Source organism: Corvus brachyrhynchos, unplaced genomic scaffold (genome assembly GCF_000691975.1).
Source record: "Corvus brachyrhynchos isolate BGI_N302 unplaced genomic scaffold, ASM69197v1 scaffold3, whole genome shotgun sequence".
NCBI lineage: Eukaryota > Metazoa > Chordata > Aves > Passeriformes > Corvidae > Corvus > Corvus brachyrhynchos.
In genome coordinates, this window is record NW_008237619.1 from 5,993,952 (window position 1) to 6,019,338 (window position 25,387).

The 25,387-nt window shown below is 35.8% G+C and overlaps 1 protein-coding gene across 1 annotated transcript in view; it reads left to right on the top strand.

Moving 5' to 3' along the window:
- ABI3BP (ABI family member 3 binding protein) overlaps positions 1-25,387 on the top strand; it is a 140,763-nt gene that overhangs the window by 82,155 nt on the left and 33,221 nt on the right. The window contains exons 30-48 of the mRNA XM_017731863.1: positions 496-561; positions 1,771-1,851; positions 5,007-5,075; positions 6,575-6,622; positions 7,102-7,176; positions 8,744-8,791; positions 9,319-9,393; positions 11,595-11,669; positions 12,491-12,565; positions 13,228-13,275; positions 13,826-13,900; positions 15,249-15,323; positions 16,926-17,000; positions 17,635-17,706; positions 18,181-18,255; positions 19,858-19,932; positions 20,412-20,486; positions 21,609-21,674; positions 22,018-22,092. Of these exons, the coding sequence (XP_017587352.1) occupies positions 496-561; positions 1,771-1,851; positions 5,007-5,075; positions 6,575-6,622; positions 7,102-7,176; positions 8,744-8,791; positions 9,319-9,393; positions 11,595-11,669; positions 12,491-12,565; positions 13,228-13,275; positions 13,826-13,900; positions 15,249-15,323; positions 16,926-17,000; positions 17,635-17,706; positions 18,181-18,255; positions 19,858-19,932; positions 20,412-20,486; positions 21,609-21,674; positions 22,018-22,092 (1,323 nt within the window). The remainder of the gene's footprint in view (positions 1-495; positions 562-1,770; positions 1,852-5,006; positions 5,076-6,574; positions 6,623-7,101; positions 7,177-8,743; positions 8,792-9,318; positions 9,394-11,594; positions 11,670-12,490; positions 12,566-13,227; positions 13,276-13,825; positions 13,901-15,248; positions 15,324-16,925; positions 17,001-17,634; positions 17,707-18,180; positions 18,256-19,857; positions 19,933-20,411; positions 20,487-21,608; positions 21,675-22,017; positions 22,093-25,387) is intronic.

Genomic DNA, 25,387 nt, shown 5'->3' on the forward strand with positions numbered 1-25,387 from the left:
GTTTGTTCTCATGTCTTATAAACAGACAGATCATTAAAAAGCAGGAGCTACCTTTACTGTCTTAAACCTCTCTTACAATTAACTGCAAGTACTGATTTAGGACTTTCAGCAAAACTTTGGCATTTAGAAGTTTCCTTTCATATAGATTCTCTGGTGTTCATTAGAGACTACATTCTTTTCTTCCTCATCTCTCCTTTCTCACTATTCTCCCATAACAGAAGTTTATTTGCTGATTGAATCAAATACAGGATTAAAAATGTCTTGAGAACGTAAATAAGGGGAAGGAACCTTAGAAGCAGTCTCTCACACAATCATTCAGTGTGCAATTTTATGGGAAACAAAGCTAAAAGGAGTGTAGGGTGTTACACACAAGAGTAAGGCTTATCTAGACTGTTTGAAAAACAACTCCCCTGAACTACTGGAATGATAACACTTTTGGCTTTGTGTTGATACATCTACTGATCAGTTCGATTACTCTTGGATTTTTTTTTCTAGCCCCTAAACCACCACTTCTGGACCCTAAAACTTCTCAGACTCTCGAACAACCAAAAGCAACCCTAGGTAATACATGTTTCTGTAGCTGTTGGCCACTCTTCTTTGCAGTCCAAGCCACAGTTTGTATTCTGTTACTTCATCTCATAACTTTTGCTTTATTTAATCCATTTCTCTGAAAGAGGACAAGAGCTAGGACATAAGCATTCAGAAATGTTTTCTAAACTTAGGATAAAGAGAAACCAGGTTTTTTTCATATAGTTTTGCTAGTTCAATAGTAATAGTTTTATCTTCCATTTTGCTGAGAGCTTTTCTACACCAACACCCTTTACTCAGAAAACTCACTGGAAATACAATTGAAATACCAAGTGTAAAGGTAGTATTGTGGGTGTTAATCCCAGAAGTCCCAGTGAAGGGTTCCTGTGGCACTAGGTTAACGTGTTAACTCCACTGTTTTGTGAATCCTTCTGAATATCATTTTAGCTTGAAAAACATCTCTCAGCCACTTCATGTCTCACTCTGCTCTGTCCTTTCTGCAAACATCAAACACTTTTCCACTGTGTCAATTGCTATGAAACATTTTATTGGAAAGCAGTCTTGTAGCACTGCTTTTTAAAAATGTACAAAGCTACTGACTTATGCCTGAAATGGAGTTTATACTTTATCTGAAGTCAGACCAACAGACAGATTAGCCAATTACAGTTTCAGCCCGTGCATGTTTGGTGGAAAAGGGGTTTCTAGAACTCATTGTTCTTAATTTTTACCATTTACATGATGCTACTTCTATTCTATTAGCAGAATTCAATGACTGCACTTATGAAGCAGTTAGATATTTTTTTTTTAATTGATTCCATGTTTTTCCAGCTGTCTGCCAGTAATTCCTTTACTGTGCCAAAAATGGAGGACATTTTTGCATATTTTGTCTATATATGTCTTCTGCTGGCTTAAAATTGACCTGGTATTCAAAAGGATAAAAAGCATTATTGTTTTATCTCTTAGGTATCTTGCAAAAATGAATTTGCTAACTTAGTGAGAGGAATATTTGGATGTGATTGCAATCTACAATTGCATATTTAAATGCAATTATTCATTTTTACTGTGAAGAACAAACTGGGATTTTGCTGGGGTAATGAAGTCTTAGGAAGATTTTTGAGAAGCCTTCTTGGCATGTCTGATTTTACTATTTGCTTTTGTTCCCAGTAGCCATTCATTGCCTTATTTGATTTTTTTGTGATACAGTGGAAAGGATAAATTTATAATCCAGTATATTTCTTTCAGCTCCTAAAGAAGCCAAACTCACTACTTCTGCATCTAAACCTAGACCATCTGCCAGACCCCAAAAGCCACGAACTAAACCTGGTAACTAATTTCCATAGCAAACCTTTGTTATAGTGTGTCACTTAAGTAGTGCATTTTAGCTTAAATTTCTTCCGTGTGAAGTTCAGCACTTAATCATCAGAAAGGTGAGGAATTCCTCTTTGAGGAATAATATTTTTGTATTGGATCAAAAAAAAACAAAAAGAAAGAAGCAAAACAAGAAAACTTCTACCTTTTGTATCCCAAGCCACCAACTCACACAGCCTGATATCAAAGCAAATTGTTTTCTTGATTTTTATTTTGAAATAATAAGGTTTCCAACTTATTTCAGCATAGGGTCCAGAAAATGCAAATTCTACTGTTTTGCTGATGGTTGTAACATCCTACATAGAACCATAGGATTTGTATTGATTCAGTGATCATTTTGCAAATGTAGACTTACCTGAAACTGTGGAAGTAAGAGTGGAATTTTGTTCTGGAATTCAGTAAAGACATATTTTATTATCCCAAATGAAATATCACCTTCACACTGAGGTTAAATTTGGTCTATGATGTAAGGCAGAGAATAAAACACACCTGGCATTTTCTGGACCTGAAGAATAAATAAATACAGTTGTAAAAATATTTCTAGTGTTACATGGTTTATAATGAAATTAGAAAGCTTGAAATTGCTTGAAATTGAATAGTTGTTTATTGTAAGAATATATTACTCAATGCTGGAAGAGCTCAGATGATTTTATTAAATTCTTTCCAGATTCCCTGCAAATTATTTTTGCTCATAAAAAGAAATTAACTCTCTTCAGATCAAATTATTCCCTGTGAAGCTTGTTAAAGGAATGGCACATATGACTTGGAATTGTCTCAAAATACTGTGCATAATTAGTTTTTCATGCTGATTACAGCTCCTGCATAATTTTTAGTGTGGGAAATCCAGCTTGTATTACAAGAATCACTACTTTTGTCTCTGCTGTAGATGTCTATGTCTGAATATAAATATGAGTCCTGCATGTTGTTTTTTGAAACAGCAGAGAAAAAGAGCTGCTCATTTGGAAAATGTTGCGTAAATTTATTTTGCACCCTGGGACTGCCAAGATCAAGGTTTTATCTTGGTGTTTCCACACTGAGTGTGTCTACAGCAAGTTTCTATATGCCTACAAAGAAAGTGGCATGGTTCCATATTTGTGCATGTGCCTCTGGTTTTTCCTTCCCCAGTAGTGGTCTCACAAATTAATCAGGTACAATCCTAAGACAAACTTTTTAATCTTGATACAGTTTGTCATGATCCTCTTGTAAGCAGGTACTTGTGAAATTGGCGTGCGTTCTGATTGTCAAATGATTATATTCTCGTTCAGAAAATATTATTTGAGGCATGAAATATGCAGTGCATGGGGATAAGGTGGCTTTTGGGTAGGTGGCCAAATCGTCAAAGAGCAGAAGCCTGTCTGTGTTCCAGTATTACTTGGAAGTTCAGCTTAAATTAGCAACTTATGTCATGACAATGGTTGTCATCTTTCCTTAGCAGTGAATCAAAATAATGAAGAGTGTGTGCCAAATTCATATTGAAACAATGACTTACTAATAACTGCCTTTGGGTCAAGCAATTAATTTTGGTTCTCATTATTAATATGATTTTTGTGCTGTTTCTGGTAAAGTATTTGTCTTTTTTGGCAGTGGAGAAAAAAGCTTCATTTAAAAAACCCCAAACATTTAAACAATTTTCAGTTTTTCCAACCAACAGACTGTACATTTTTGCAAAAGTTCACAGTTTCATTCTGTTTCTGGGTATTTGGGTAACTGAATCTGTTACCTGCATGAAAAAAAGGTTTTGTTGACAATGTGATCATGCCCAGCCATTGTCGACTACTTTGCTATTGTTAGTATGAATACCCCTCTCTAAACCTTCTCCATTTATCAGAAAAGGAAATGATAATGAATTTTCTATTGTGCACCCAAAAGCACTGCAACATTTTCTTTACAGAAAAGTTTTTAAATATCTCCAGGGATTGAGACTCCACAACCTCTCTGGGCATTTACTTATATCCACAAATGATTTGTCCTGAATACATTTTGGAGTATTTTGCCTTCATAGAATAGTGGCAATAGTATTAAATACAAAAGCTATCTAAGCTATAAAAAATGCCAGTAAAGAAAAGAGGGAAATTTTAAAATTCTGAAATTATTCAGTCTTTTAAATTTAAACACAGTCCACCCAGGTAAACCACCATAAACCTTCATGTGGGGAAATAGAGGCTTTTAAATTAAGAATGTGATTTTGTATCTAAACTGACTGAGTTTTGGAAGTGTTAGGTCTCAGATTTTATTGTATTTAAAAATTTTAAGGTAACTTCCTTGGAATAAATGTACTTGTGAGTCTTAAAATGCTTGTGAATTACAATGTGACAAACTGCTAGTATGTCCAAAAATACAGTTTGGGGCATATCATACATCACTTTTTCTTTCCTAATTAAAATCTGTAGGGAAGGATAGAGGCTAAGAGTCAAAACAGAGTAAACAAAGCAAAATTTGAAGGATAAGCACAAAGATTACTCAATTATTGTAGATGTATTTAGGTGTGAAAATGGACTCTGATAGTACAGAGTCATGCTAATATTAAACAATTCTACCAACTTTAACTTCAAAGTTCTTTATCTTTTTCAGAGTGTTTGGAGTTTGTTCTTTTCAAACCCAATTAAGTACTCCAGACAGAGATAGGAAACTTGTTAACTTGATGATCTAATGTGCAGTGACACTAGATAAGCTGCTGGGATCTTCAGCCTTGCTTTCTGTGACTTTACAGTGATTTACACCTGAAGCCTTTCAAATCTATCCTTTGTATCACTATGGGAGAAACCCAGGAAAATTAATAGAAAGATTTAACAAAGAATATTGAATTCTTTGGAACTGTTTCTTTTCAGTGGTCTACAGCCATAAAGACAAAAAAGAAATGCAGTAAAACAGGAAGATGAAGATTTAGAGAGCTCCTCTGCCAGTATATTCCGGTAGCATAAATAAACTTTTTATTTTCCAAAAGCAGCAAAAGTCACACAGGGTAATTTCAGTAAATTTTTCATTTACTCAGTGTTTCCACTTGAAGAGTTGTGAGGAGGTGGATTATAGTTGGGAAGCAAGAGCAGCTGAGCCATAAAGTAGATACAGATGCACCTGTATTTCTCTTAAGAAAATTCTCTTTATTCCAGCAGCAACCATTCCAGTGTCAGTCACTACTAGGAGTCCCTACACATATGAACGTCCAAAGACTGCAGAGGGTAATGATTATGAGTCATCTTTAGTCATTCTTCTTTTCATTGGTCTGATAATATGTGCAATTGAAAACACCATTTTCTGGAGGCTTCTTGCTTATTCATGTGTGGTCCAAATCAAGCAAATGGAAGTATAATCTTGGTGCTTTATTATTTCTCCCTGTTCTTAGCATGGAGATGTCTTCTAAAAGATAGGATATCACTTCAAAGGTAGTTACTTAGAAATTTCACTTAGATTAGAAGAAGAATAAGAATTATTTCAATAATAAAGAATTTATGGAATATAGAAATAACAATCAGAAAATGACATTAAAAACTACACACTGCTAAACTATTTTATTATTGGAAGCTGTTTTTCTCTTTGAAAGAACTGACTGATTTTTCAAAGGCAACCTGAAAATAGAAATTAGTGTTTTGTAGAAAAAGATTTTGAATTTGAATTCCAAAGGTAACTGATGAGCTTGAATAATGGCAAAGTCTTTGCAAACCAGGCATATGTAGTGAGAACATTTGAAAAATTAGTGACTAGTTTGAGATTTCTATAGAGTATCTGGCCATTGTCAGTAGAAGATAATACTCATAGTTTTGGGGTTTTCCTTTATTTGCAGCAATATTAATACTACAGAATATTATACTGTGAATGTTAATAGACATGTAATAAATAGTGTAGTATTAATCCCCTCAATTGCAATCAAAGTTTTATGGTGTTATTTATTGTGAAGCCTATTTTTAAAACCAGTAGATGCATAAGAGAGTTTGGGAGATAAGTGAGTATGGGTTATAGAAAAGGTTCTATCTTTAGGTGTGTATGTCTGCATGTTATATGCTACTTTACTTGTTAATGCCTTGAGAGGGGAGAACTGATGCATTAACATTATTTTAGTATATTTTCCTGATTGCCAAGAAATTTTTATAGATTCTGCTACCTCATAATTTTTTTCCCATTTGGTATAGTTTGTGACAAGGAAAAGGGCATGATATACTGGTTCTATGATCCAAATTGTAAGTGGATATGAGAAAAAACAAGGATGCTTTATCAAACTATTTTCAGGTAGCTAATACATACACCTCTAGCAATAGCAGCCTTTTAGTCCTCTGCTTAATTGCTCACTTTAGAGGAAAAATTCAGCTGTTTTGTCATGGTCAGCACAGTACTTTCAAGTAGTAACAGAGTTCAGTTTGGGGAGTCCTGACATTATTGTATATCAAGAGTCCGTTGCTGTCACTAAGTTAAGCTCTGTGATCTCTTCTCTTGCTTGTTCTTGGATTTACTGGTTTATATCCACATATTTTTGCTTCTATTGCCATCAAGTTTGTTCAATAACTTATTTCTTATTCTACCTGTATCATTAAGAACTTTAATTGCCCACGGTTTAAAAGTCAGTTTGAAGTTCCACATTACTGTGCTGTTGTGTTAGTACCTGCTTTTATTACTTACCACTGGAGTAATTTTAAATTTTTGGAGTGTGTTCCATACTTACTTTGTCCCACTCTTTCTGTTTCAGTCTTGGAACCGATTACACTTAGAATTGAACCACCAAGGTCACCCATAGGTAATAGTATTTCCTTGGCAAGCTGCAGTGTTTGCTTTCTTTCCGTCACAGCAAGCATCACTGAAGTTAATCACCTTATGCCTCAGGATTGTTTCATTTAACTTCATTTTTCTTCTAGGTAATTCTCTTGCTTGGCATTCACAACAGTTGGGTTTATTGCTCTCTTCACAGCTGGAATGTCTCCTTTATAAAATAAATTATGCTGGCAGCTCTGAATCACCTTTCTCAATAATTATGCTTGTTTGTGCTTGTTCCAGTTTTTATTTTAAACAAGCAAACAAAAAACTGAGCTTCAAAAATGACTAAAATTACACTTTCTTGCTTAGATTGTTGTAAACACATGGAGAGTATTACCTGACTTGCCTACCTCTTTTCTTCTCAGTTGCAGGTGTGAGGTTTCTGTGCTTGTGTGTTCAGCTGGTATCAGATACTAATTACTGTGCAATTTAACCAATTTATACCCACATTTTCTCTTCCAGCTCCCAAGCAGACTCAACGTGTTCCTTCTAAACCTAAAACTTCACCCAAACCTTACATCCCACAAGCCAAAGATGGTAAACTGCTTTGTGATTTTTTTCTAGTACAGTTTATTTTGGATTGAAATGTATTTATGAGCAGCTGCTTAATTATCTGAGCCAGTTAAACATAATGGGGTTCTGTTCTGTTCTGCTATGTTCAGCAATTTAGTTGCAGTTTTCAGGAGCTGTAACATTTGCCAGGTAATTTTCACTGAGCAAAAGAATAAACCTCTGTTACTCCAGGGCAACTGGATGAGAATAGTGTTGTTACACTCATATTAACCTTGGTAACTAAAGCAAATACCAAGCAATTAAAGTGTGTTCTGAGGCTACTTGGGGGGCATAATTCTTTCCAAAGTTGCTTTGCGTTGTTAGAATAAATCTGTTTCCCTTCTAAGCCAAAATTAATTAATTTCATGTCATTATTTATTACTGCATGAGGGACTAAATTGCCCAGTTATACATACATACTTAGTATTTGCTTATAAATATTTATTGGTATTAATGATTCTTTACACTATATTCCAAAATACTGGATTTTTATGCCATTAAATGTGAGAGCAGTTGAATTCAGTGGTGGGCAGAGAAAATTGCTTTCTGTCCCATGCTCTCCAGTTGGTAATATCAACAGAAAATTGCAAGGGTCTCAAATATCAACGTATGTTATCCTTTGGCAAATGTGAAAAATTTAAGGATAAACACTTTTTTGAAGACCTTTAAATTGTAGACATAGTCCAGTATTTTTGAAATCTGACGTTATCTATTAGATGTGATTACCTCATGTAGTAAACAGTCAAAATCCTTGTCTTCTTATAATTTTTTAACCATCTCAGCTGATTATAAAACATTGTTTCCAAATTACATCTTAAAATGCAACTTCTCATAAACTCAATTTTTACCTTTGTGGCCATTTTTCATTGTTATGGTACTCTGGCCTTCTCTGAAATGGTTAATGGTTTTGTCACACAAATCTTACAAGCTTGTATTGGTCTGTGTTCAAAAAACCAAACAAACAACTTACGATTTCTTTGCGAATCTTTAATATACAGATCTTTTTCTACAGCATCATCCACTTATCTTGTAATTGTCTTAAAATACCCAGAGAAATTTCTTTCTTTTTTTCAATTATTATCCATACGGAAAAATTGACACAGAGAGGATACCATCAATTTCACATTCTTATGGCTCTAAATCACGCAGTTTTATTTTAGATCCATTTCAGTCTAGAGCTGAATTATATGATCATGCAATGCAATACATCATATAATGCTTTCTAATAATACAGTATCCAGTAAACAAGAAAGTACTGTCTGATTCCAATTGTGCATATAAACTGCATTTGAAACACACCACCAATGGACGAGATTTGTGTCCCTAAAAAGATGTTTTCTGAATAACAGAAAGATGATATTTGGATATTTCATTGAAATCTATGGGAGAACAATGCTCACATTATATTGCAGATTACACTGCTTTCTCAGACACTTCTTTTAATACAGCTGTTTCTGTATGAGGCAGTATACAAAGTATATATTTCAGAAAGTGGTGCTAATTGTAAGTTTTCAACTTACAAAACATCTTTTCTCTTTTGTTTCTGATACAGTCCTGGAATCTATAACACTTAGAACTGATCAACCAAAACCAACAATAGGTAATTTTACCTACTGGGTAAATGACCTGGGGACCATCACATTTATCTTTTTTCCCCACTGAGTATCACAAGCACATCTTCATTGCATTCCACTGCCATAATTTTTTACTATTGAAGTTCATCCTGTAAGGGGGGGTTTGGCAATTTTACACTAACAATTCATAATCATCCTTTCCTGTTTTCTCTCACACAAATGTATTCTGTAAAGTGGAGGGAAGCACCACAATCTACCTTTGACTACTTGTCTCTATACTCAGTTTCTATCATGTGCTGCTTCACCTTTTATACTGTACAACCCTATTGGCCTTGTTTTCTATTATCCTGTTACAGAGGTTTTCCATCAGCACTGGGGTTTGTTATGTACCAAGCATTCATATTTCTCCATTAGTCAAGCTTTTTTGTGCTTCCAAAGGGTCCCAAAAGCATGTGTTCTCTTTTAATATTATGCTTTCTGTGAGTATCAGTTCTCAAAAAATTCTAATAGTTGCTGTAGTTGCTGCTTTTTTTTTTTTCTTTTTTTTCTCCAGTTCCTAGAGAGCCAAAGCATGTTCCTTCCAAACCTAGAACATCACCGAGCCCAGAGGTCCCACGAACAAAACCTGGTAAGGTCATTGTTTCTTTACCTTCTCATACTGACATGTGTGTCTTGTGGATTCTACTGTGATCAGTGGAGCTTCAGATTTTTGTGTATCCCTTGGGCACACATCTTGGAACATTCCTTGAGGGACAAAGTCCAGTGACACGTAGAATTTATAAGAAACCTGGTAAGGTGAAAATCTATATATTCAGTTCTTTATTAAATTTTAAGTCACTGCAACATTGGATGTTTTCTGTACAATTCTCAGTGAAAATAAGTCTTTTCTGTGTGAGCTTGCTTGTCTTTTGGCAAAATGAAGGTGAAAACAAGGGGTTTCATTGTAAAGACGAAGGATTCTGCTCTGTATTTCTCAAACTGTGAGCTTGTTATTTTTTTCCCAGGCACAAGCTTTCATTCATACTTGTTGGTTCACTTTTCCACAGCCCTGGTGTTGTTCAGAGATTTAGGAATGTGTAATACTTCCTATAATTGTGTCCACATGGGTTGTTATACCCATATACAACCTTAGGAGAATTAAGGATGGAGAAAGTAAATTATGCAACTCACACTTGCATGATGTGAGGTACTGTAGGGGGTTGACCCCAGCCAGAAACTAAGCACACCCTAACCTCTTGCTCATTCTTCCCCACAGTGGTTTGGGGGAGAGAATCAGAAGAGCAGAAATGAGGGGAAAAAAGAAAAAAAGAGGGGAAAAAAAATCAAGATAAAGACAGTTTAATAAGGAAGGATAAAAAGAGGGGGGGAAAAGCAAGTAATACAAAACAACCACGTGCCACATCCCACAGGCAGACCAGTGCCAGACCAGGAGCAATGGGTGCTTTAGAAAGTTTTGTTGCTAAGCATGACGTGAGCTGGAATATCCCTTTGGCCAGGGTGGTTCAGCTGTCCTGGCTGTGTCCTCTCCTAGCATCCTGCCCACCCCTAACCCAGCCCTATTGCCTGGGGGCAGAGTGAAAAACAAAGAACTCTTGGATGCTGTAACAAGCTGTATTCAGCAATAACTAAACCATTGGTATTTTATCAACATTTCCTTGGTCACAAATCCAAAACAGAGTACCACAGGGGCTGCTATGAAGAAAACAAACTCCATCCCAGCCAGACCTACTACGGGTATCCAAGGTACTCAGAGTATTAGATGGTATTGGTGAAGAGAGGGGCAGAGAGACAGCAACTCAGGTTCTGTTTCTCCCCAGTAAGTCTGCACTTATTCCTTGAAAAAAACCCTTGAAATAAGTCAGGAAAGTGTACAAAGCTGAAGGTAAAAAACCACTCACAATCTCTTCGTGGCTTTTACAAAAACTTCAAATTTATTTTTGGGATCTGTTCTGTATTGGAGCTGTTACCTTGAACTGGAGGCAATTCTGAGGAACATAGCACTCTGATGCTGAGTTTCAGGGAGGAGTAACTGTCTGTCATCAGCCCTAGCAGGGATGGTATGATTATTGTGGAGACAGTGATTGTAACATTTTGATTGCTCTTGGTAATACTTTGGTTTTGTTGTTGTATTACACTAATGCAGTTCTGGAAACAATTAGGTGTAGAACTGAGAAAGCAAAGTCAACAATAGGTAATGATGCTTCTTGTTTGAATGGTCATATTGTCCTTCTTCAGTACAAATCATTAAAAGCAGACCTGCAAAAATTTGTCATCTTTCTTTGCATGTTCCTTAATAATTTAATAGTCAAGGTTCTCTGTCTCTTATTTTCTATTAAACAATCGAGGAGAATCCTTGTACCTTTCAAGTTGTTACACGCATAAGACAGGACCATTTCCTTCAACATTTAATGGTAAGAGGCAGAGGGCAGATCAGAACATGATCCTAATTTTGTTCTTGGTCATCCTGTGGAGGTGGCACCATTTCAGGTGGTCGTATGGTTTGGGAGGGCAGAGTTGCATCCTGAGAGCTTTCTTTATCTGCTTCCCTTCCCTTCCCCTCCAATTTCATGAAATGAAATTCAGTCCTTCATAAAGGACTGAAAAGTAATTCTGTTCCACTCGAACCTCAATTTCACTGTCAGAATACAATCACTTCATTGATCCTGGATCATATGATTGCTTGAGGCAGATCCATTTGACTAAGGTATTTTTGTCACTTGAATTTGATATTGTGAATCATTCCAGGACAACACCCATTACAGAGCAGTATATTTGTATTTGAAGCTACTTATTACTTTAATAATGCTTAACCCAGTTTCTTTCTTTCAGCTTCAAAAGATCCATATCACAGGCCTTCCAAACCTAAAACATCACCCAGTCCACGTGTTCCTCCAACTAGAGCAAGTAAGCTTATCAATAGTTTGCCCTTTAGTGCATGAAAGTTTCATCACTGAAAATTTTCAAAACTGAGGAGTTCTCTGAAGATACAGAGTTGCTTATTTAATAGGCAATGTGTCACTGTCATAATCAAATTTTGCTATACAGCTGTCATGAAACAATCAGCTGGATATTTATACATGTCAATGACACAAAATGATGGAGATGTGTGAGTTAACACTCATCTTGAGCTCTTGCACACAGGAAAATCTGCATCTTGATTTTCTTGGAGTGTGACAGAAATATTTGTATTTTTAGTTGCTTGCTTAGAAGTGTAAAATTACAGTACTTTCCTGTTCCCAAAACTTTAGAAATAGCTCTGTCCATTTGAAAAGCAGTGGTAAATTTCCATGTTTCTTCTGCTTTGACAGCTTTGTTGATTATTTTTTAATGAGGAGTTGATTTAAATGGGCAGCAGGTTTTGGAATATGAAACACTTGAGAAGCCCAACTAGGAAGTGTGAGAACTACAGCAGTTTACTCTGCAGAAAGCTCTATTGGTTATTGCTGTTGGAGTGGAGAGTTAACCTGACACGGCACTGTAACAGTCACTTTGTCTTTAGTCTCTGCACGGGCATAGTATTGATTGCACTAACAGGAGATTATTTTCAAATGACAGAAATAAGCCCTAAAAAATTTCTTAGCAGAAAATGAATCTTCTGTCAGAAAAATCAAAACACACATGTTGAATCATCATCCTCAACAATGTGTTCAAGACTTTGCACATCTTCACAGGTCCAAGAACCATCATTCTCAATAACAAATTCAAAACTTTGCTCATTTCCACAGGTCCAAAAGAAAGTCGACGAGTCCCTTCCAAGCCCAGGGCATCACCAAGTCCAGAAGTACCACACACAAAACCCGGTACGTACATTGTTGCTTTGTTGTGCTTCAATACCCAGGGGTTCTTTTGGGTTGTCCTTTGTCAGGGAATCAAGTGTTGATTAACATCTCTTCATATTACAAATACATTCTCTAATGATCATTAAACAGGTGTTTAAAGGAAGATAGAGCTGATTTCTGTTTTTAGTGTCTGAGTTTTTGTAGCTGCCTCTGCTTTTCAGCCACATGACACCTACCACTGATGAATATTCTGTAGAGCAGGGTAGACAACATACAAACATTATGAAAAGTTGGAAGAAATTGCATCTGTCAAAAGGTGCTTAGAGAAAAACTTATTTGAGGGCCTTCGTATATGACCCTAAGTATCTGTAACTCAAACCACTCACGGGTTTGTGTGATCTGGTAATGGAATTTGACCCTTAAAAATAAACTTAATAGGGATTTGCATACTAATGAACTGCCAAACCTCTGTAACTTCTAACAGTTCTGAAAGAGTCCATTGAATATTACTTTGAGTGTATATTCACTAATTTTACAAAGAAATTAAAAAAAAAAAAAAAAAAAAAAAAAAAAAAAAAAAGAATATGTTTCAATTGAAAACAAACCAGTCATGTTAAAGGGAGTATTTTTACCACTTACTTATATTTACCACTAACTCTGTGTATCTTCTTGTTTTTATGAAGTTTTGGCAGCTAGTACATTTACAGTTGAACAACAAAAGACAGCAACAGGTAAACTTCTTACCTTGCTCTTAGCTGGCCATTAGCATTTTTTCACTGCTCCCTGGACCAATGCTTATATATCATGAGTCTGTTTTTCACATAATCTGTTTGTGGTTTTGATTTGTTTTCTTTTCTACTAATTGAACTAAATTCTACTCTGTTGCAGGTATTGAAAGATTCCTAGCTGATTTGTTGTCGTCACAGAAAATTTCTTTCCCTGTCACACATCTTGTAATTCCTTTGACACTTGTAGGAGACAAGCATGCAGTGGGTATTGCAGTTACGGGTTCTGAAATACGGACGGAAATACATTCCCTGGAGTTGTCTGTGTTCTTTCAGGTTTTGTTGTTTGACTGTAGATTTTGCTTACCTGATTAATTTCACCCATGTTTCCATTCAGGATTTTGTTTCCTCTTGACTTCCTGTACATATGTGACACTCAGTTTTTCAGGCTGCCATGCAGGAATTGTTTTTCTTTGCAAGCATGAGGCATGCAGTGCCTGTGCAATAAACCTAATTTTGTCAAAGTATAAAGCCTTAAACAGATCTTTTCTTTCAGGTCTTAAAGAACCACAACGTATTCCTTTTCAACCTAGAACAACTCCCATCCCAGATGCTCCATACAGGAAGCCTGGTAAATTATCTGGGTTTTTGTGAAGCTGCAGTTGATAATTGAACAATTGCTTTCAGGGTGGCAGTGGGGAGAACAGTCATCAGTGCATTTGCTGTTACCTGGGTATTTTTCTAGGTAAAGAAACCTCTGCAGGGATGCAATTAAATCTGATGGAAACCTCAACAGTTCAAGACTTTCTTTTATTTTATGAAGATATTAACAGAAGGTGATTTACCAAAATATGAATATCGGTCTAATACCGATATCCAACTGAGATGGATAAAAACTCTCGAACAGTTTAGAGTTAGAAAGTGAATGTTTCATTTGGCACCAGGCACTGCGTGGGATAGCTCCCCAAAATGCAGGGACCTGATACAAGCAAAACCAAAGCTTTTTATTTACAAAAATTATGAATATCCAAAATACAAATGCATATTCATAACATTAACACCTCCCATTCTCTGCTTCGTATGGAAATGAGCTTCAATGTCATTAAGCATGCGTAGTGTGTGTTCTGAATTTAATCGTTGGTCTTGAATTGGGTCACTGGTCCTAAATAAATGAAGTAACTCATCTTCCTCATTTTGACCTTTTTCTCCTTTCTGAACTTTAACAACCCTAATTACTTTAGTGACCTCTAAGTTTCCTCTTGTGTGACTTTTTAATAGGTTCCCACAGAGGGAGGAAGGAAACTGGTAATTGCCCTTGTTCCCCAGACCAACTTATCAATGTTTCTGTTCCTCATTCTAAGCACAGCTAAGCAAACATGCAAAGGACAGATCATCAGTTATTTAGTAATCAATTACTAGTTTCAGGTCCAGCTCTCTTAACTGTTTTAATTAAATATAGCTGAGCCCGAATTCCTCCCTATTCTAATTTCAACACAGTTAGCCTATAACTAAAATCTTTATGTTTCTTTTAAACCTATGTTTCAAAGGAATAGTATCAGCCTGTATGTTATAATCTAGGATAAAAAGTTATTTGCAGCTTGTATCTGAGCAACACACTTCAGTAGTTTGCACCATGTTTTTGAAGCTCTTATGAGAGAAACTGCCTAACGCTGTTGCATTGCTTTTTCTTGATACACACATTTTCACCCAGATTAGACTGCGAATTCCTTTCAATTACATTTTGATTAGGTGACTGCCCTTTGTAAATCCGACTGACCCGTGTAATATAATCAGTGATTTCACTGAAGGATTGTTAATGTTGTTTCCTAACCAAAAATTTCTGAGGGTAAATGCCCATTGCTGTTTTAAAACGCCTCTTTCCTATTGTATACAGTGTAGTGCTGAAAGGTTTTTTAAGGAGGGGAGGAAAGGGAGGTTCCTTCATTATTCAGATCATTTATTGACATTTTTTCCAACAGAGATTCTTCCAACCTTTGATGAACCAGATACTACTATGATTCCTCGTATTCCTGAAAGAACAAAGGCAACATTTGGTAACTGTGTTATTTCATAAATAATTATTCTATTTTCCACTCTTTTTAGAGAATATCATCTTAGAGAGATCCCATTATATTTTATTCAAAGCTAATAATGAAATTTTGCCCTTCTTGTAGATACTTGCTTGCTCTTTGGTCTTGATAAGGGTAATAATGCATGAGCTCGTTCACTTTCAAAGGTTCTTTTCCTCATCTTCTAGCCTTTCCAGTCAGGATGATGCAATTCCTCCAGATGTTATCTATTTTCCAGTTAAAGGGGACTTTATTTAAAGAGCAGATAGTGATTCTTCACAAAATTGCAGAGTATTCTCAGTTGGAAGGGACCCATGAGGATCATCAAGTCCAGCTCTGAAGTAAGCTGGCCCATCAGAACCCTTGCATTATTAGCACCATGCTCTAACCGAGTTAATCCCTTGTTCTTCATGTGAATTGTGGATAATTTCATTCCAAAATACTCTTCTTCTTCACTCCTCATGGTTTAATTTTACAGAAGAAAATTCTAATACATCAACAACAGCATAAAGTCTCCAGACCAGATATGTGACCGTCTAAATCCAACTCTAGTTCTTAAAACCATCCTCTCTGCTTACTTCTAGTTATCCATGTTGGGAAAACTTGCTTGAATATATGAAACCTTAGCTGAGTGTTCTTTCTTCTTAACTTAATTGTCAGATGTGGACCAAGTAAGGGTCACTGAATCCAAGCAGTACTGGGGAGCAGAAGCATTGCTTGAGCAATCTTTGTTCAATCAGTTTTCTGTCCCCAGTTTCAGAGACAAATCTCGATCATGATTTTCTGAGAATGGTTAATGAAATATTAATAGGCATTTTATAATCTTCAAATTATGGGGTTTTTTGGAAAGAGGAAGAGGAAATTAAAACTGCTTTTAACCATGTTTCTATTTTAATATGTATTCCCTGGTATGCAATGATACTTAGGTTAGTATTCATTCAGTATCTGTTCATGTAGCTTTATGAAGTATGTGCCCTGTTGTAAACATCTGAGCTATCTGAGTAATGTTCACGTGCAAGGGGGATGAAGAATGCACAGGCTAAGGCAGATAATTTTGGACCCCTCCCATTGGTGTAGACCACAGACTAGAAAGTGCTAAGAAAACCTTTTCCAGTTAATGATTCCTACTTTTCTTTACAAGATTTTTTTATCTGAATAGTACGAAGATAACAATATTAAATCATTCCTACATAAGAACAAAAGAATTTAATTTATAAATCAAGTTTGATACAAATGTTCCACTGAAAAAGAAATCCTGTCCTCAGATACTCATTTGCGGCAGATGAGGAAGACACAGGTTACCACTGTCTATTTTTGTCCTATTACAGTATGATGATGTTAATGACTATATTCTAGACTGCTTGATGCAAAGCTACAAATTTGAAGATAATTTTTTAGAAGTCTTCTTGTGTTAGTGGCCATTTAACTTGCTTTTTCTTTGCAGGAATTCCAACTGAATGGTTTTCAGCTTTATTCTTACATCATTTGCCTTATTCCAGATGAGATCGTGCTTATGTTCCTTGTGTGCTGTGAGAAGCAGTGTGTTTTTTCAATTATTGTTCTGGGTGCTGTTTGTTTTTATTCCAGCTCCAACTGAAAAGCAGTTCATTCATACCAAACGAAAAACAACTGAAAAACCAAGAGTGCCATACGCCAAACCTGGTAATGGAGTAATTCTTTTAATTTTCTGTTTAATCATTCTTTCCCCAAGTTTCTGGTTTTGTGCTCCTTAATGGAATTATTCATAGCCAGTTTTGTGCTGAAAAAAATGCATTACACTTTAAATAATCAATCCAAAATATGCCAAAACTACACTACAAACAATAGTAGGGTATGTATAATATATATAATGTTTTTCCTATTTCTATTACACATAGCAAATGAAGACTGAAATATAGTAATGTGGGTATTGACAAATTTCAGTGGCTAGGCAGACTGTGATTACTGCTTGGTAATCTTGGATGCTCCTCTGTGAGCACTTTTTTTTTAATCTCTTCTTGAAATGCAACAGAACTCCTTTACAATGCACTTGGACAGTTAGCAACAGACATTGTCTAATATATTGAAATGAAAGTAGGTTTAAAAATAGTTATGGAGGACTGTGTGGCTTCCCATTTTCAGGATAAAAGGAATGTATAGCAGAAGTTAGTAGAAAGATAATTATATCTGTCAGCAGTTGATTTTCAAGATATTCTGCTACTCCTTAGTTTGGGGCATTTTGCAGGTTTTAGCAAATGCTTCTTTGTTTCTATTGCAGACAAATATTCTAAAATTTTTCACATTTTCTCCTTAACAGCAATACATCTGACAACTCCACAACCAATTATTACAAAATCTACTACTACTGGTCATTCAAGGGCAACAATGGGTAAATAAGTTTCCTTAACATTAAGATGCAGGTATTTCTAATTTTTCAAAGGAGAAATTTCTAGACAGCGTTCTCCAATGTGGTATTTATAAAGCACCATTTCACTATCCTTCGTTCTGCTGCCACGTGCATGTATCTTAGTACAGAGGATTCTCATTTCTATTTTTTGAAATAAAGCAAAAATAGCCTACAGCTTATGTCTGGTCAGAAGTCTGTATTTGTCAGATCTCCAACCAAACTCAGTGGCCTAATTTTTCTTTTAGAGCAAGAATTTAGCCACTAACTCAACTTACAGCACACTGCTGGGACTTTTCTGTGTTTTGGATAGTCACTTTGTTTCAGGTTCCAGAAAGCCATGGAATTGTTATTGTCTTTTTTTCAGGCATTTGAGGCATGCATTTTCTGTGGGCTAAATATGGCATTGGATCATGACTCCTGAAGAATACAATAATAATCTTTTTCCTTTTCTTTCAGCTCCAAAAGAAACACTGCTCATTCCTTCCAAATCCAAAACATCTGTCAGGCCAGAAGTACCACAAACTAAGCCTGGTAATTTACAGTTTGTAACTTTAGAAGTGTTATTGTGGCACTGCCTTAGTTACGTTTCTGCTGTCACTGAGGTCTGCGGTCAGGGGGCATGCATAATAAGTAGACAGAAATTTGCATCATTGTTCAGCTGAGAGTATGTTCATAAATTATATCAAAGTGAATGCCCAAGAATTGCATCAATTTCCATGGAAAGCAGATGGATGGGATTAGTAGCCATCAAAAAATGCAAGAAATTCAATTAATTTTAATAAAAATATTTTTCTGTGGTCACAGTCACAAAGTTCTTTTCTTTGGGGGGATTTTACTACCCTAAATACATTTGATTCAATTTCTCAAGTACTTTTGAATCTCGGTTACAGAATCTCAGTCCAAGACATTTAGATGCAGAAGTACCTTCAATTCCAGTGATTTTTGCAGTATCCACGGTAGATTCAGGGATGCTCAGTTATAGTGAAGAGTGGTGATACCTCAGCTTTACCATGGGGTGAACTACTTCAGTAAAAATTGCTGTGTAGGAAGATAACAGGAAATAAATATAATTAGGGGGAGGAGGGACTACATGGCTATAAGAGCAGCTCCTGGTCTTTCTTACTCTCTGACCTAACCTCTGAACTGAAAAAATTTTAGTCTTAGGCAAATAGCTTAATGAATAGTTTAATAGTTTCCCCCCCACACTTCTTTCTCCTTGTCCATTTTATATAGCCAAAAATATTTTAAGCAGTGACCCTATTTATTCAAGAACTATATTCTATCTGTATATATACCATATGTACATATATATTACTATGAACATCAAACTGAACAGTCCAGGAAAAAGATTTCTTTTCTAAATGCCTTATTTTGAAAGGCTGTTCAGCAGCCAAGTTAGATTCTAAGTCTCAGTTGAATAAGAGCTATTTCCAATCATGTCATAGTTAACAAGTGCCATCTTTTGGTACCACTACAAATTTAGTTTCAGGGAAAGAATTTTAGAAAACAGAATTTAGAGCCTTGTTTTCTGCCTTTTAAAGTTTAAATCATTATAATGGTGTATATGCAAAATAAGCTGCTGTTAGGAAAAACTGTAAACAAATGTTTACTGTAGAGTATAAATGGCACTTTTTAGCCACTGCTCCTTATGCTAGTAAGTAGGTTATTTTCCAGCTTCCATATTTTAACCTTTTTTCTGAAAGACAAAAAGATGTGTCGGGTGTGCCTCTGCCTACCAGTCTGTCCTTTTCATCCAGTAACTTAGATAACTTTCAGTTAATTCATTCAAATTTGAGTGAGGTCTGAAAAAGAAATACATTACTAAAAACTTCTTGAAGTTTTTTAGGGAAGTGTAAGTTAATACAACAAGTATGAGAAAGACCAAAGACTGTCAGAACTCCAGGTCTAGGGCAAGTGTTCTGAAGTTAGTGGGGGCCCAGCAGAATAGCTGCACTGTCTGGTTGTCAGCATGAAAATACATCGAGACTAATCAGAACGTGTCTGTCTTGTGTCTGTTAAAATTGTCCTAGCAGATGTGCAGATAGGTTTTTAGGAAACAATGGAGACAGATCCTTCATGAAATCCAACTTTTTTAATTTCCCTTCTCACAGAACAATGGTTTATTTTTTATAGCTCCAAGGGCAACACACCTGGGATCGATTAACCTTGTAACAGTTCATGTTGTTGATGGGTCAAAAATAACTTTGGGTAATGAGAATATTATGTCAGTTTATTTTTCATACATCTTTACTTTCTCTGCTTTTGCTATATGGCTAAATGTACCCTTTAATCAACAGAAATACCTTAATATATCTTTGTCATGTTCGTTTGTTAGTTACAGTCCAGTGCATGTACAAAATATTGCTGGTTTTAATTTTCCATCCATTTTTCTTCTTCCTGTGTTTCTTTATAGAAATAAGTATTACATGTACAAGGCTGAGTCGTCATTTAAAAAGGCATTGCCTGATCACCTTTTCTGATTTTGTCTGACTTACTAATGATATATATCTTCCCAGACTCGAAACGTCTTTTACCTGTATAAAAGCATGATTTTCAGCCAGATTTCTAGCACTGACTCTTTTGTTTATGATCTGCACAGACAGTTTGAATTTCCTTTCCACCTGTGATGTCTTATGTTTAAAATGAAATCATTTGCATTTGATAAGCAGTAATATCTCCATTTTCAGTTCCCAATGAAACGTACCACATTTCACCCAGGCCCAAAATTGGTCAAGCAACTGAAATTCCTTGGTACAATGCAGGTAATTTTTTAAGATTTTCTTAGTTGTTGTACTGTAGGTCTTAAAAAAAATCAGTAGAGTTTAATGTTTAATGGTATGTTCATTATTACCTTTAAAACTATTTCAAACACATAATATGAACATTTATTTTTCCCCTTATCAAGTGTTCATTTATTGCTCTGAAAATGGGGTTTGCTCAGTATTGCCTCAAATATCAAAGATTATATGAAGTTTTTAAACAGTGTTAGAGCTGTGTATTGAATACTCAGATATATAGTGTTGCAAACATCGTTGTAACCCAGTTCCAACTTTTTCCTTACAAAATCTAGATCTGTAAAACTTCCCAAATCTAAATGTCAAAAATAGGTATTGTGTTCTGTCCTGCATAAGTATTTTCTCTGATGCTTTGGCGAGGCTGGATTAAGTGTTATGGGTTAAGTGTTTATTAGACTGGAATATCAAATAGCCAGTGCTATTTTAAAAAACTGATTTACAGACACTGATGATTGGGCACAAGATAACAGTGACTACTGCTTATGCTTTCAGCTTCCAGTGTGAGTTTCACAGATCCCATAACAATTACAGTATCAAAATTATTTTGCAAGCGAAAGGCAACAATAAGAAAAGGTTGAAGTCTTCTGATTTCAACCTTGGTGATGACACTGTGCTTCAGCTGTCCCACACTGTGTCTGCATTGAATGCTTCCAGTTGTTTTCTCAGCAATATTTCAATGTTTTGTGGTTTTATCTAAGTCTTTGATTTTGGGGGGTTCAGTTTGGTGTGTTATTTTGAGGTTTTTTGTTTGTTTGTTTTTTACAGAACCTAATTAAATGTCTTAAGGCCATGGATACCTTGCAGAGCTAACTCTGTATCCATATACAGTTGGGTAACTGGCTGTAAATATTTTATATCTTTTTCCTAAACCTACATATGAATGTAACTGGTCAGACTGCATGATGGAGTCATCTGGCCACTAAAGAAACTAGCATCTTCCACATGCATTTTGGATTAGAACTCATAGAACTCTCATATGTCCATTTTGCTGTATCACATTGGTGCATGGACCTTTTTGTCTGGCAAATCGTACTGCACTGCCTGTGTTCTTTCACACACAGCATTGAAACAGAACCTTATTTCTTTTAGCACCTCATAAAACACGTCTCACTTCTGCAAGACCAAAGCCGTCGGATAAATCACAGACCAGGCCTGGTAATAATTTTTTATTCAATCTGGGATGGGGAAGAGATTAAATAGTTAATTAATTTCATCTATTCTTAGTGGAATTTTAAGCATTGCTGGTAGAAAAAAAAAAACAAAAGGGTATTTTTCAATCAATTAATAAGTCTAGTGTTAAAGCCTTTCCAAAACAGGAAAAAAAAGAAAAGAAAAGAAACCAAAACTCTGTGTGTTATCACAGCAGGTGTTACATTTTCTTCTCTAGTGTGGAATTGTTGGCATCACAGAGAAGTCTGTTGGGTATTCTTCTCATGGAACTTCTTTCTTTTTTCTTCTTTTTTCTTTTTTTCTTTTTTCTTTTGAAACTCTCTCACAGCTTTTAGTAAAACCACACTAGCACCAGCCAGAACAAAAGCACCTGGACTGCCAAAGTGGATTGTGCCAACAACAGGTAGAGTTTTGGGGTTTGGGGTTTTTTTTTATTTATCAATGAAAGAGCAGAATGTGACTTCCCCAAGTCATCTTGAGCCCTGCAAAATATCTCATTGTGTTTTATTGTAGAATTTAATTCCTCAGAATGCCGTGTGTAATTGCTTCTATTGATCTTGTCATGTAATTCCTGAGGGTGATTATGAAATTATATTGGCACTCAGTCTGAGTAAATTTACAGATGGATTATTATGTAGCTACTGTTTGGTAATGTTTCCTAGATGTTAGATCCACAATAATTACTGAAAAACACTTAGTTGAAAAGGATCACCCCGTTGTTTGAGTCCAAGTCAGGAGGCTTGGTAGGGAAGCCTTAATCTTGCTAGTTGCTCTCTATGCCCAGGATGTGTTCACATCAGACCTACTCACTTTTAGACCATGCAGCATTTGGACTGTGCAGTATTCAGGCTTGGATACTTCAGCACCAAAAAATTCCATGTTGGTGGATGACAGACAAAGGTCTTCAATTTATATATCCATATGCACGTAGATATCAAATATCCCTAGCCACAAAGACTTATTAAAAGTACAGGCTTGGTTGGAGGGAAAATCATTTTTCCTTTTTCAGTTGTACCTGATTTTTCCATCCAATCAACATAATATTTTCAGTGCTAATTCATAATGAATCCATATTTTTTTTATTTTGTAAAGCATTAATTTATTACATCAATAGAAATACTGTTGGGGATTTTTTTTTAATACAGCCATTGGTTAATTGAATATGTAATTCTGGGATTCTTCATCAACAATTCAAGTTTAAAATAATAAATAATATAAATATATAAATAATGTGCATATTCAAGGCAAACTTTTGGCTGATCACCCACTAAAAGTGCTCCTGTCCCATATTAGTGCTGGGACCTGTTAACTATTTCTGTGCTAGCTAGATTAGGATAGCCTGAGTGATATTCCATCTATTCTAAATGGTTTTGCCTGTGTAACGTTTCTTTCTTGTATCTTTGGCAATTTAATACCTGTTGCTGATCATAGAATGTCTTGACCTACTCATTCCAGTACATTTTCACAAGCCCACCATGTTATTAGAAATGGTAAAAGCTCAAAGAGATGGTTGTATATTTAAAGTGAATTAAATTTAACCTATTTAGAACATGACATACATTTCTGTATTACATACAGAGTGAATGCCTTCATTAGAGGCATGTGTTTTTTGACACTTCATAGTCCTCCTGGTAAATTAAATGAGGCCATCAAATTCCAGGACATCAGAGCCAGTTACAGCATTAAATGCCCAATTTCAGTAGTTATGGGTCAAAAAGTTTTGTTGTTCACTTGTGTTGGAAATCACCTTATAAGTGAGCTGGCTAATGTCTGGTTACTGGAATAGGAGAGTGCACACTGGTCTCCAGGAATGATCACATTATGAAATTATGCACAAACACACAATTACATTACACAGTACATTGAGCTTTTCTCTTCTCCCCTATGCTCATAACCTTGGCAGAGGTATTAGAGCTTATAAAAAACACCAGGAAAAACGAATACATGCTAAGTAAATCAGTAGTATAAACATAACAGTAGCAAATTGTTACATGCAGTTTTTTGTGCTTAATGCTGGTTTAGGTTGCTAAAGTATTGTTTTAAGCAATCTTATTGTAATACCCTTCTTGGTGTGCCCACCACTTGTTATTATTTCCATGTCTTTAGAGTAGTGCCTGTTGCCACGAGGAACTAGATCTTCATTGTGATAGATGGTGTCAAAAGTCACCACAAGACTACTATTTACTGTGCATGCTGTGTGTACTCACTGGTAAATAAATACCTTCTTTTAGAATTAATCTGAAAAATGATACTTCCAGTAGCAGTTTCCATTGCCAAGTTACATAATTATTTTTTTCTCTAAGTTAAAGAAACATCCTGTAGTCTCTAAGCTAAATTTTGTGTCCTGCCAAGTGGGCCCTTCAAGTCAAACTTGGTATCCAAAGTACTAAAGAGGAGCTGGCTTTTGTTATCTCCTGCCCACTTCTTTGTACCTCCAACCCCACTGCCAAAACACCTCATTGATACGTTTCTGTGAGTCTGTACCCTTCTTCCAAGAAGTGTAAGAGAAATGACCAGAGAATTCTGTACATTTATGACATCTTGAGAGGGGGCTGCAGCTTTTCACAACTTTTCCATCTGTACTTTTTTTGATGGTCAGTAAGTGTATTCCCAAGTCTTCTGTAAGGCAAGTACATCACAGTATTGTGGCAGTGTCTGAGACACAAGGCTGACTGTGCCCACAAAAATAAATTTGCACAAGAAGGAGTTCAGGTAATCAATTAAAGAGATCTTCTCTATCTCTCCCAAGCAATGTCCAATTAATTATCTATTGCACAAGAATTCCTAAGTGTGCAAAAGAGACTTAGAAAAGAGAATTCTATAACCTGGATCCCCAAATCTTACCAGCTGAGCAAAGAAAAAAAGTTTCTTTTTCAGTATTTCCTGGGGCTAGCTTATCAAAATCCTGAACTTTTGATCTAAGATGATCAGAATTTTTAACTGGGCTGTTATGAATATGTTGTGTATGTAACAATGTATTTTCAGACTCACCTTTAGACATTACATCACTTATTCTCGGATATTCTGTTGTTTGAACATTAAAAGATCCAGTTTGGATCTTTTAATTCCTTGCTGGACTGGCACTGCTGTTGAATGTACTCCATTTCTTCTTCCTGACTGGGCTCATTAGCCTCAGTGCAAAGATGTTTCACCCCATGCAGAGAGTGCTTGGCAGCTGCAGAGCCCAGATGATAAGCAGTGGAATTTGTTTTCTCCAGCACCAGCACACGGGGTTGTGGCTGGTTTCCTGGCAGGCTTTTCAGTCTCCTGGCCAGCTGTAGTGCCAGGTGGTAAACTTGATTGGGGAAAAGAGGCAGGGATTGCTTCCTCATGACTAGCATTCCTTTTAGGTTTTCGACCTGTTTTAGCCATTTTCTCTAGAATATAATTTTATTCAGGTGTCTTTTCATGTTAGTGTATGTAACTTGCTTGTAAGTTGTTTTTTAATTTAATCCTGATCTACTGAGCTTCCTGACAAATGTCAGCAAACAAACTTTGAGCAACATTTCCATTTCTCTTGTGAAAGGGAGGCATACATGATTTTCATTACAATGGCCATTAACTTTGTGTTCTATTTTCTTTTTATTTTTTAAACTGTATGTGTATAGCCAAGTTCCAAAGGAACTCAAGTATAAAGGTATTTCAGTTTATTTTATGAAGGGCAATTTTCCCATTACTTCCCTTAAAATGATCCACCC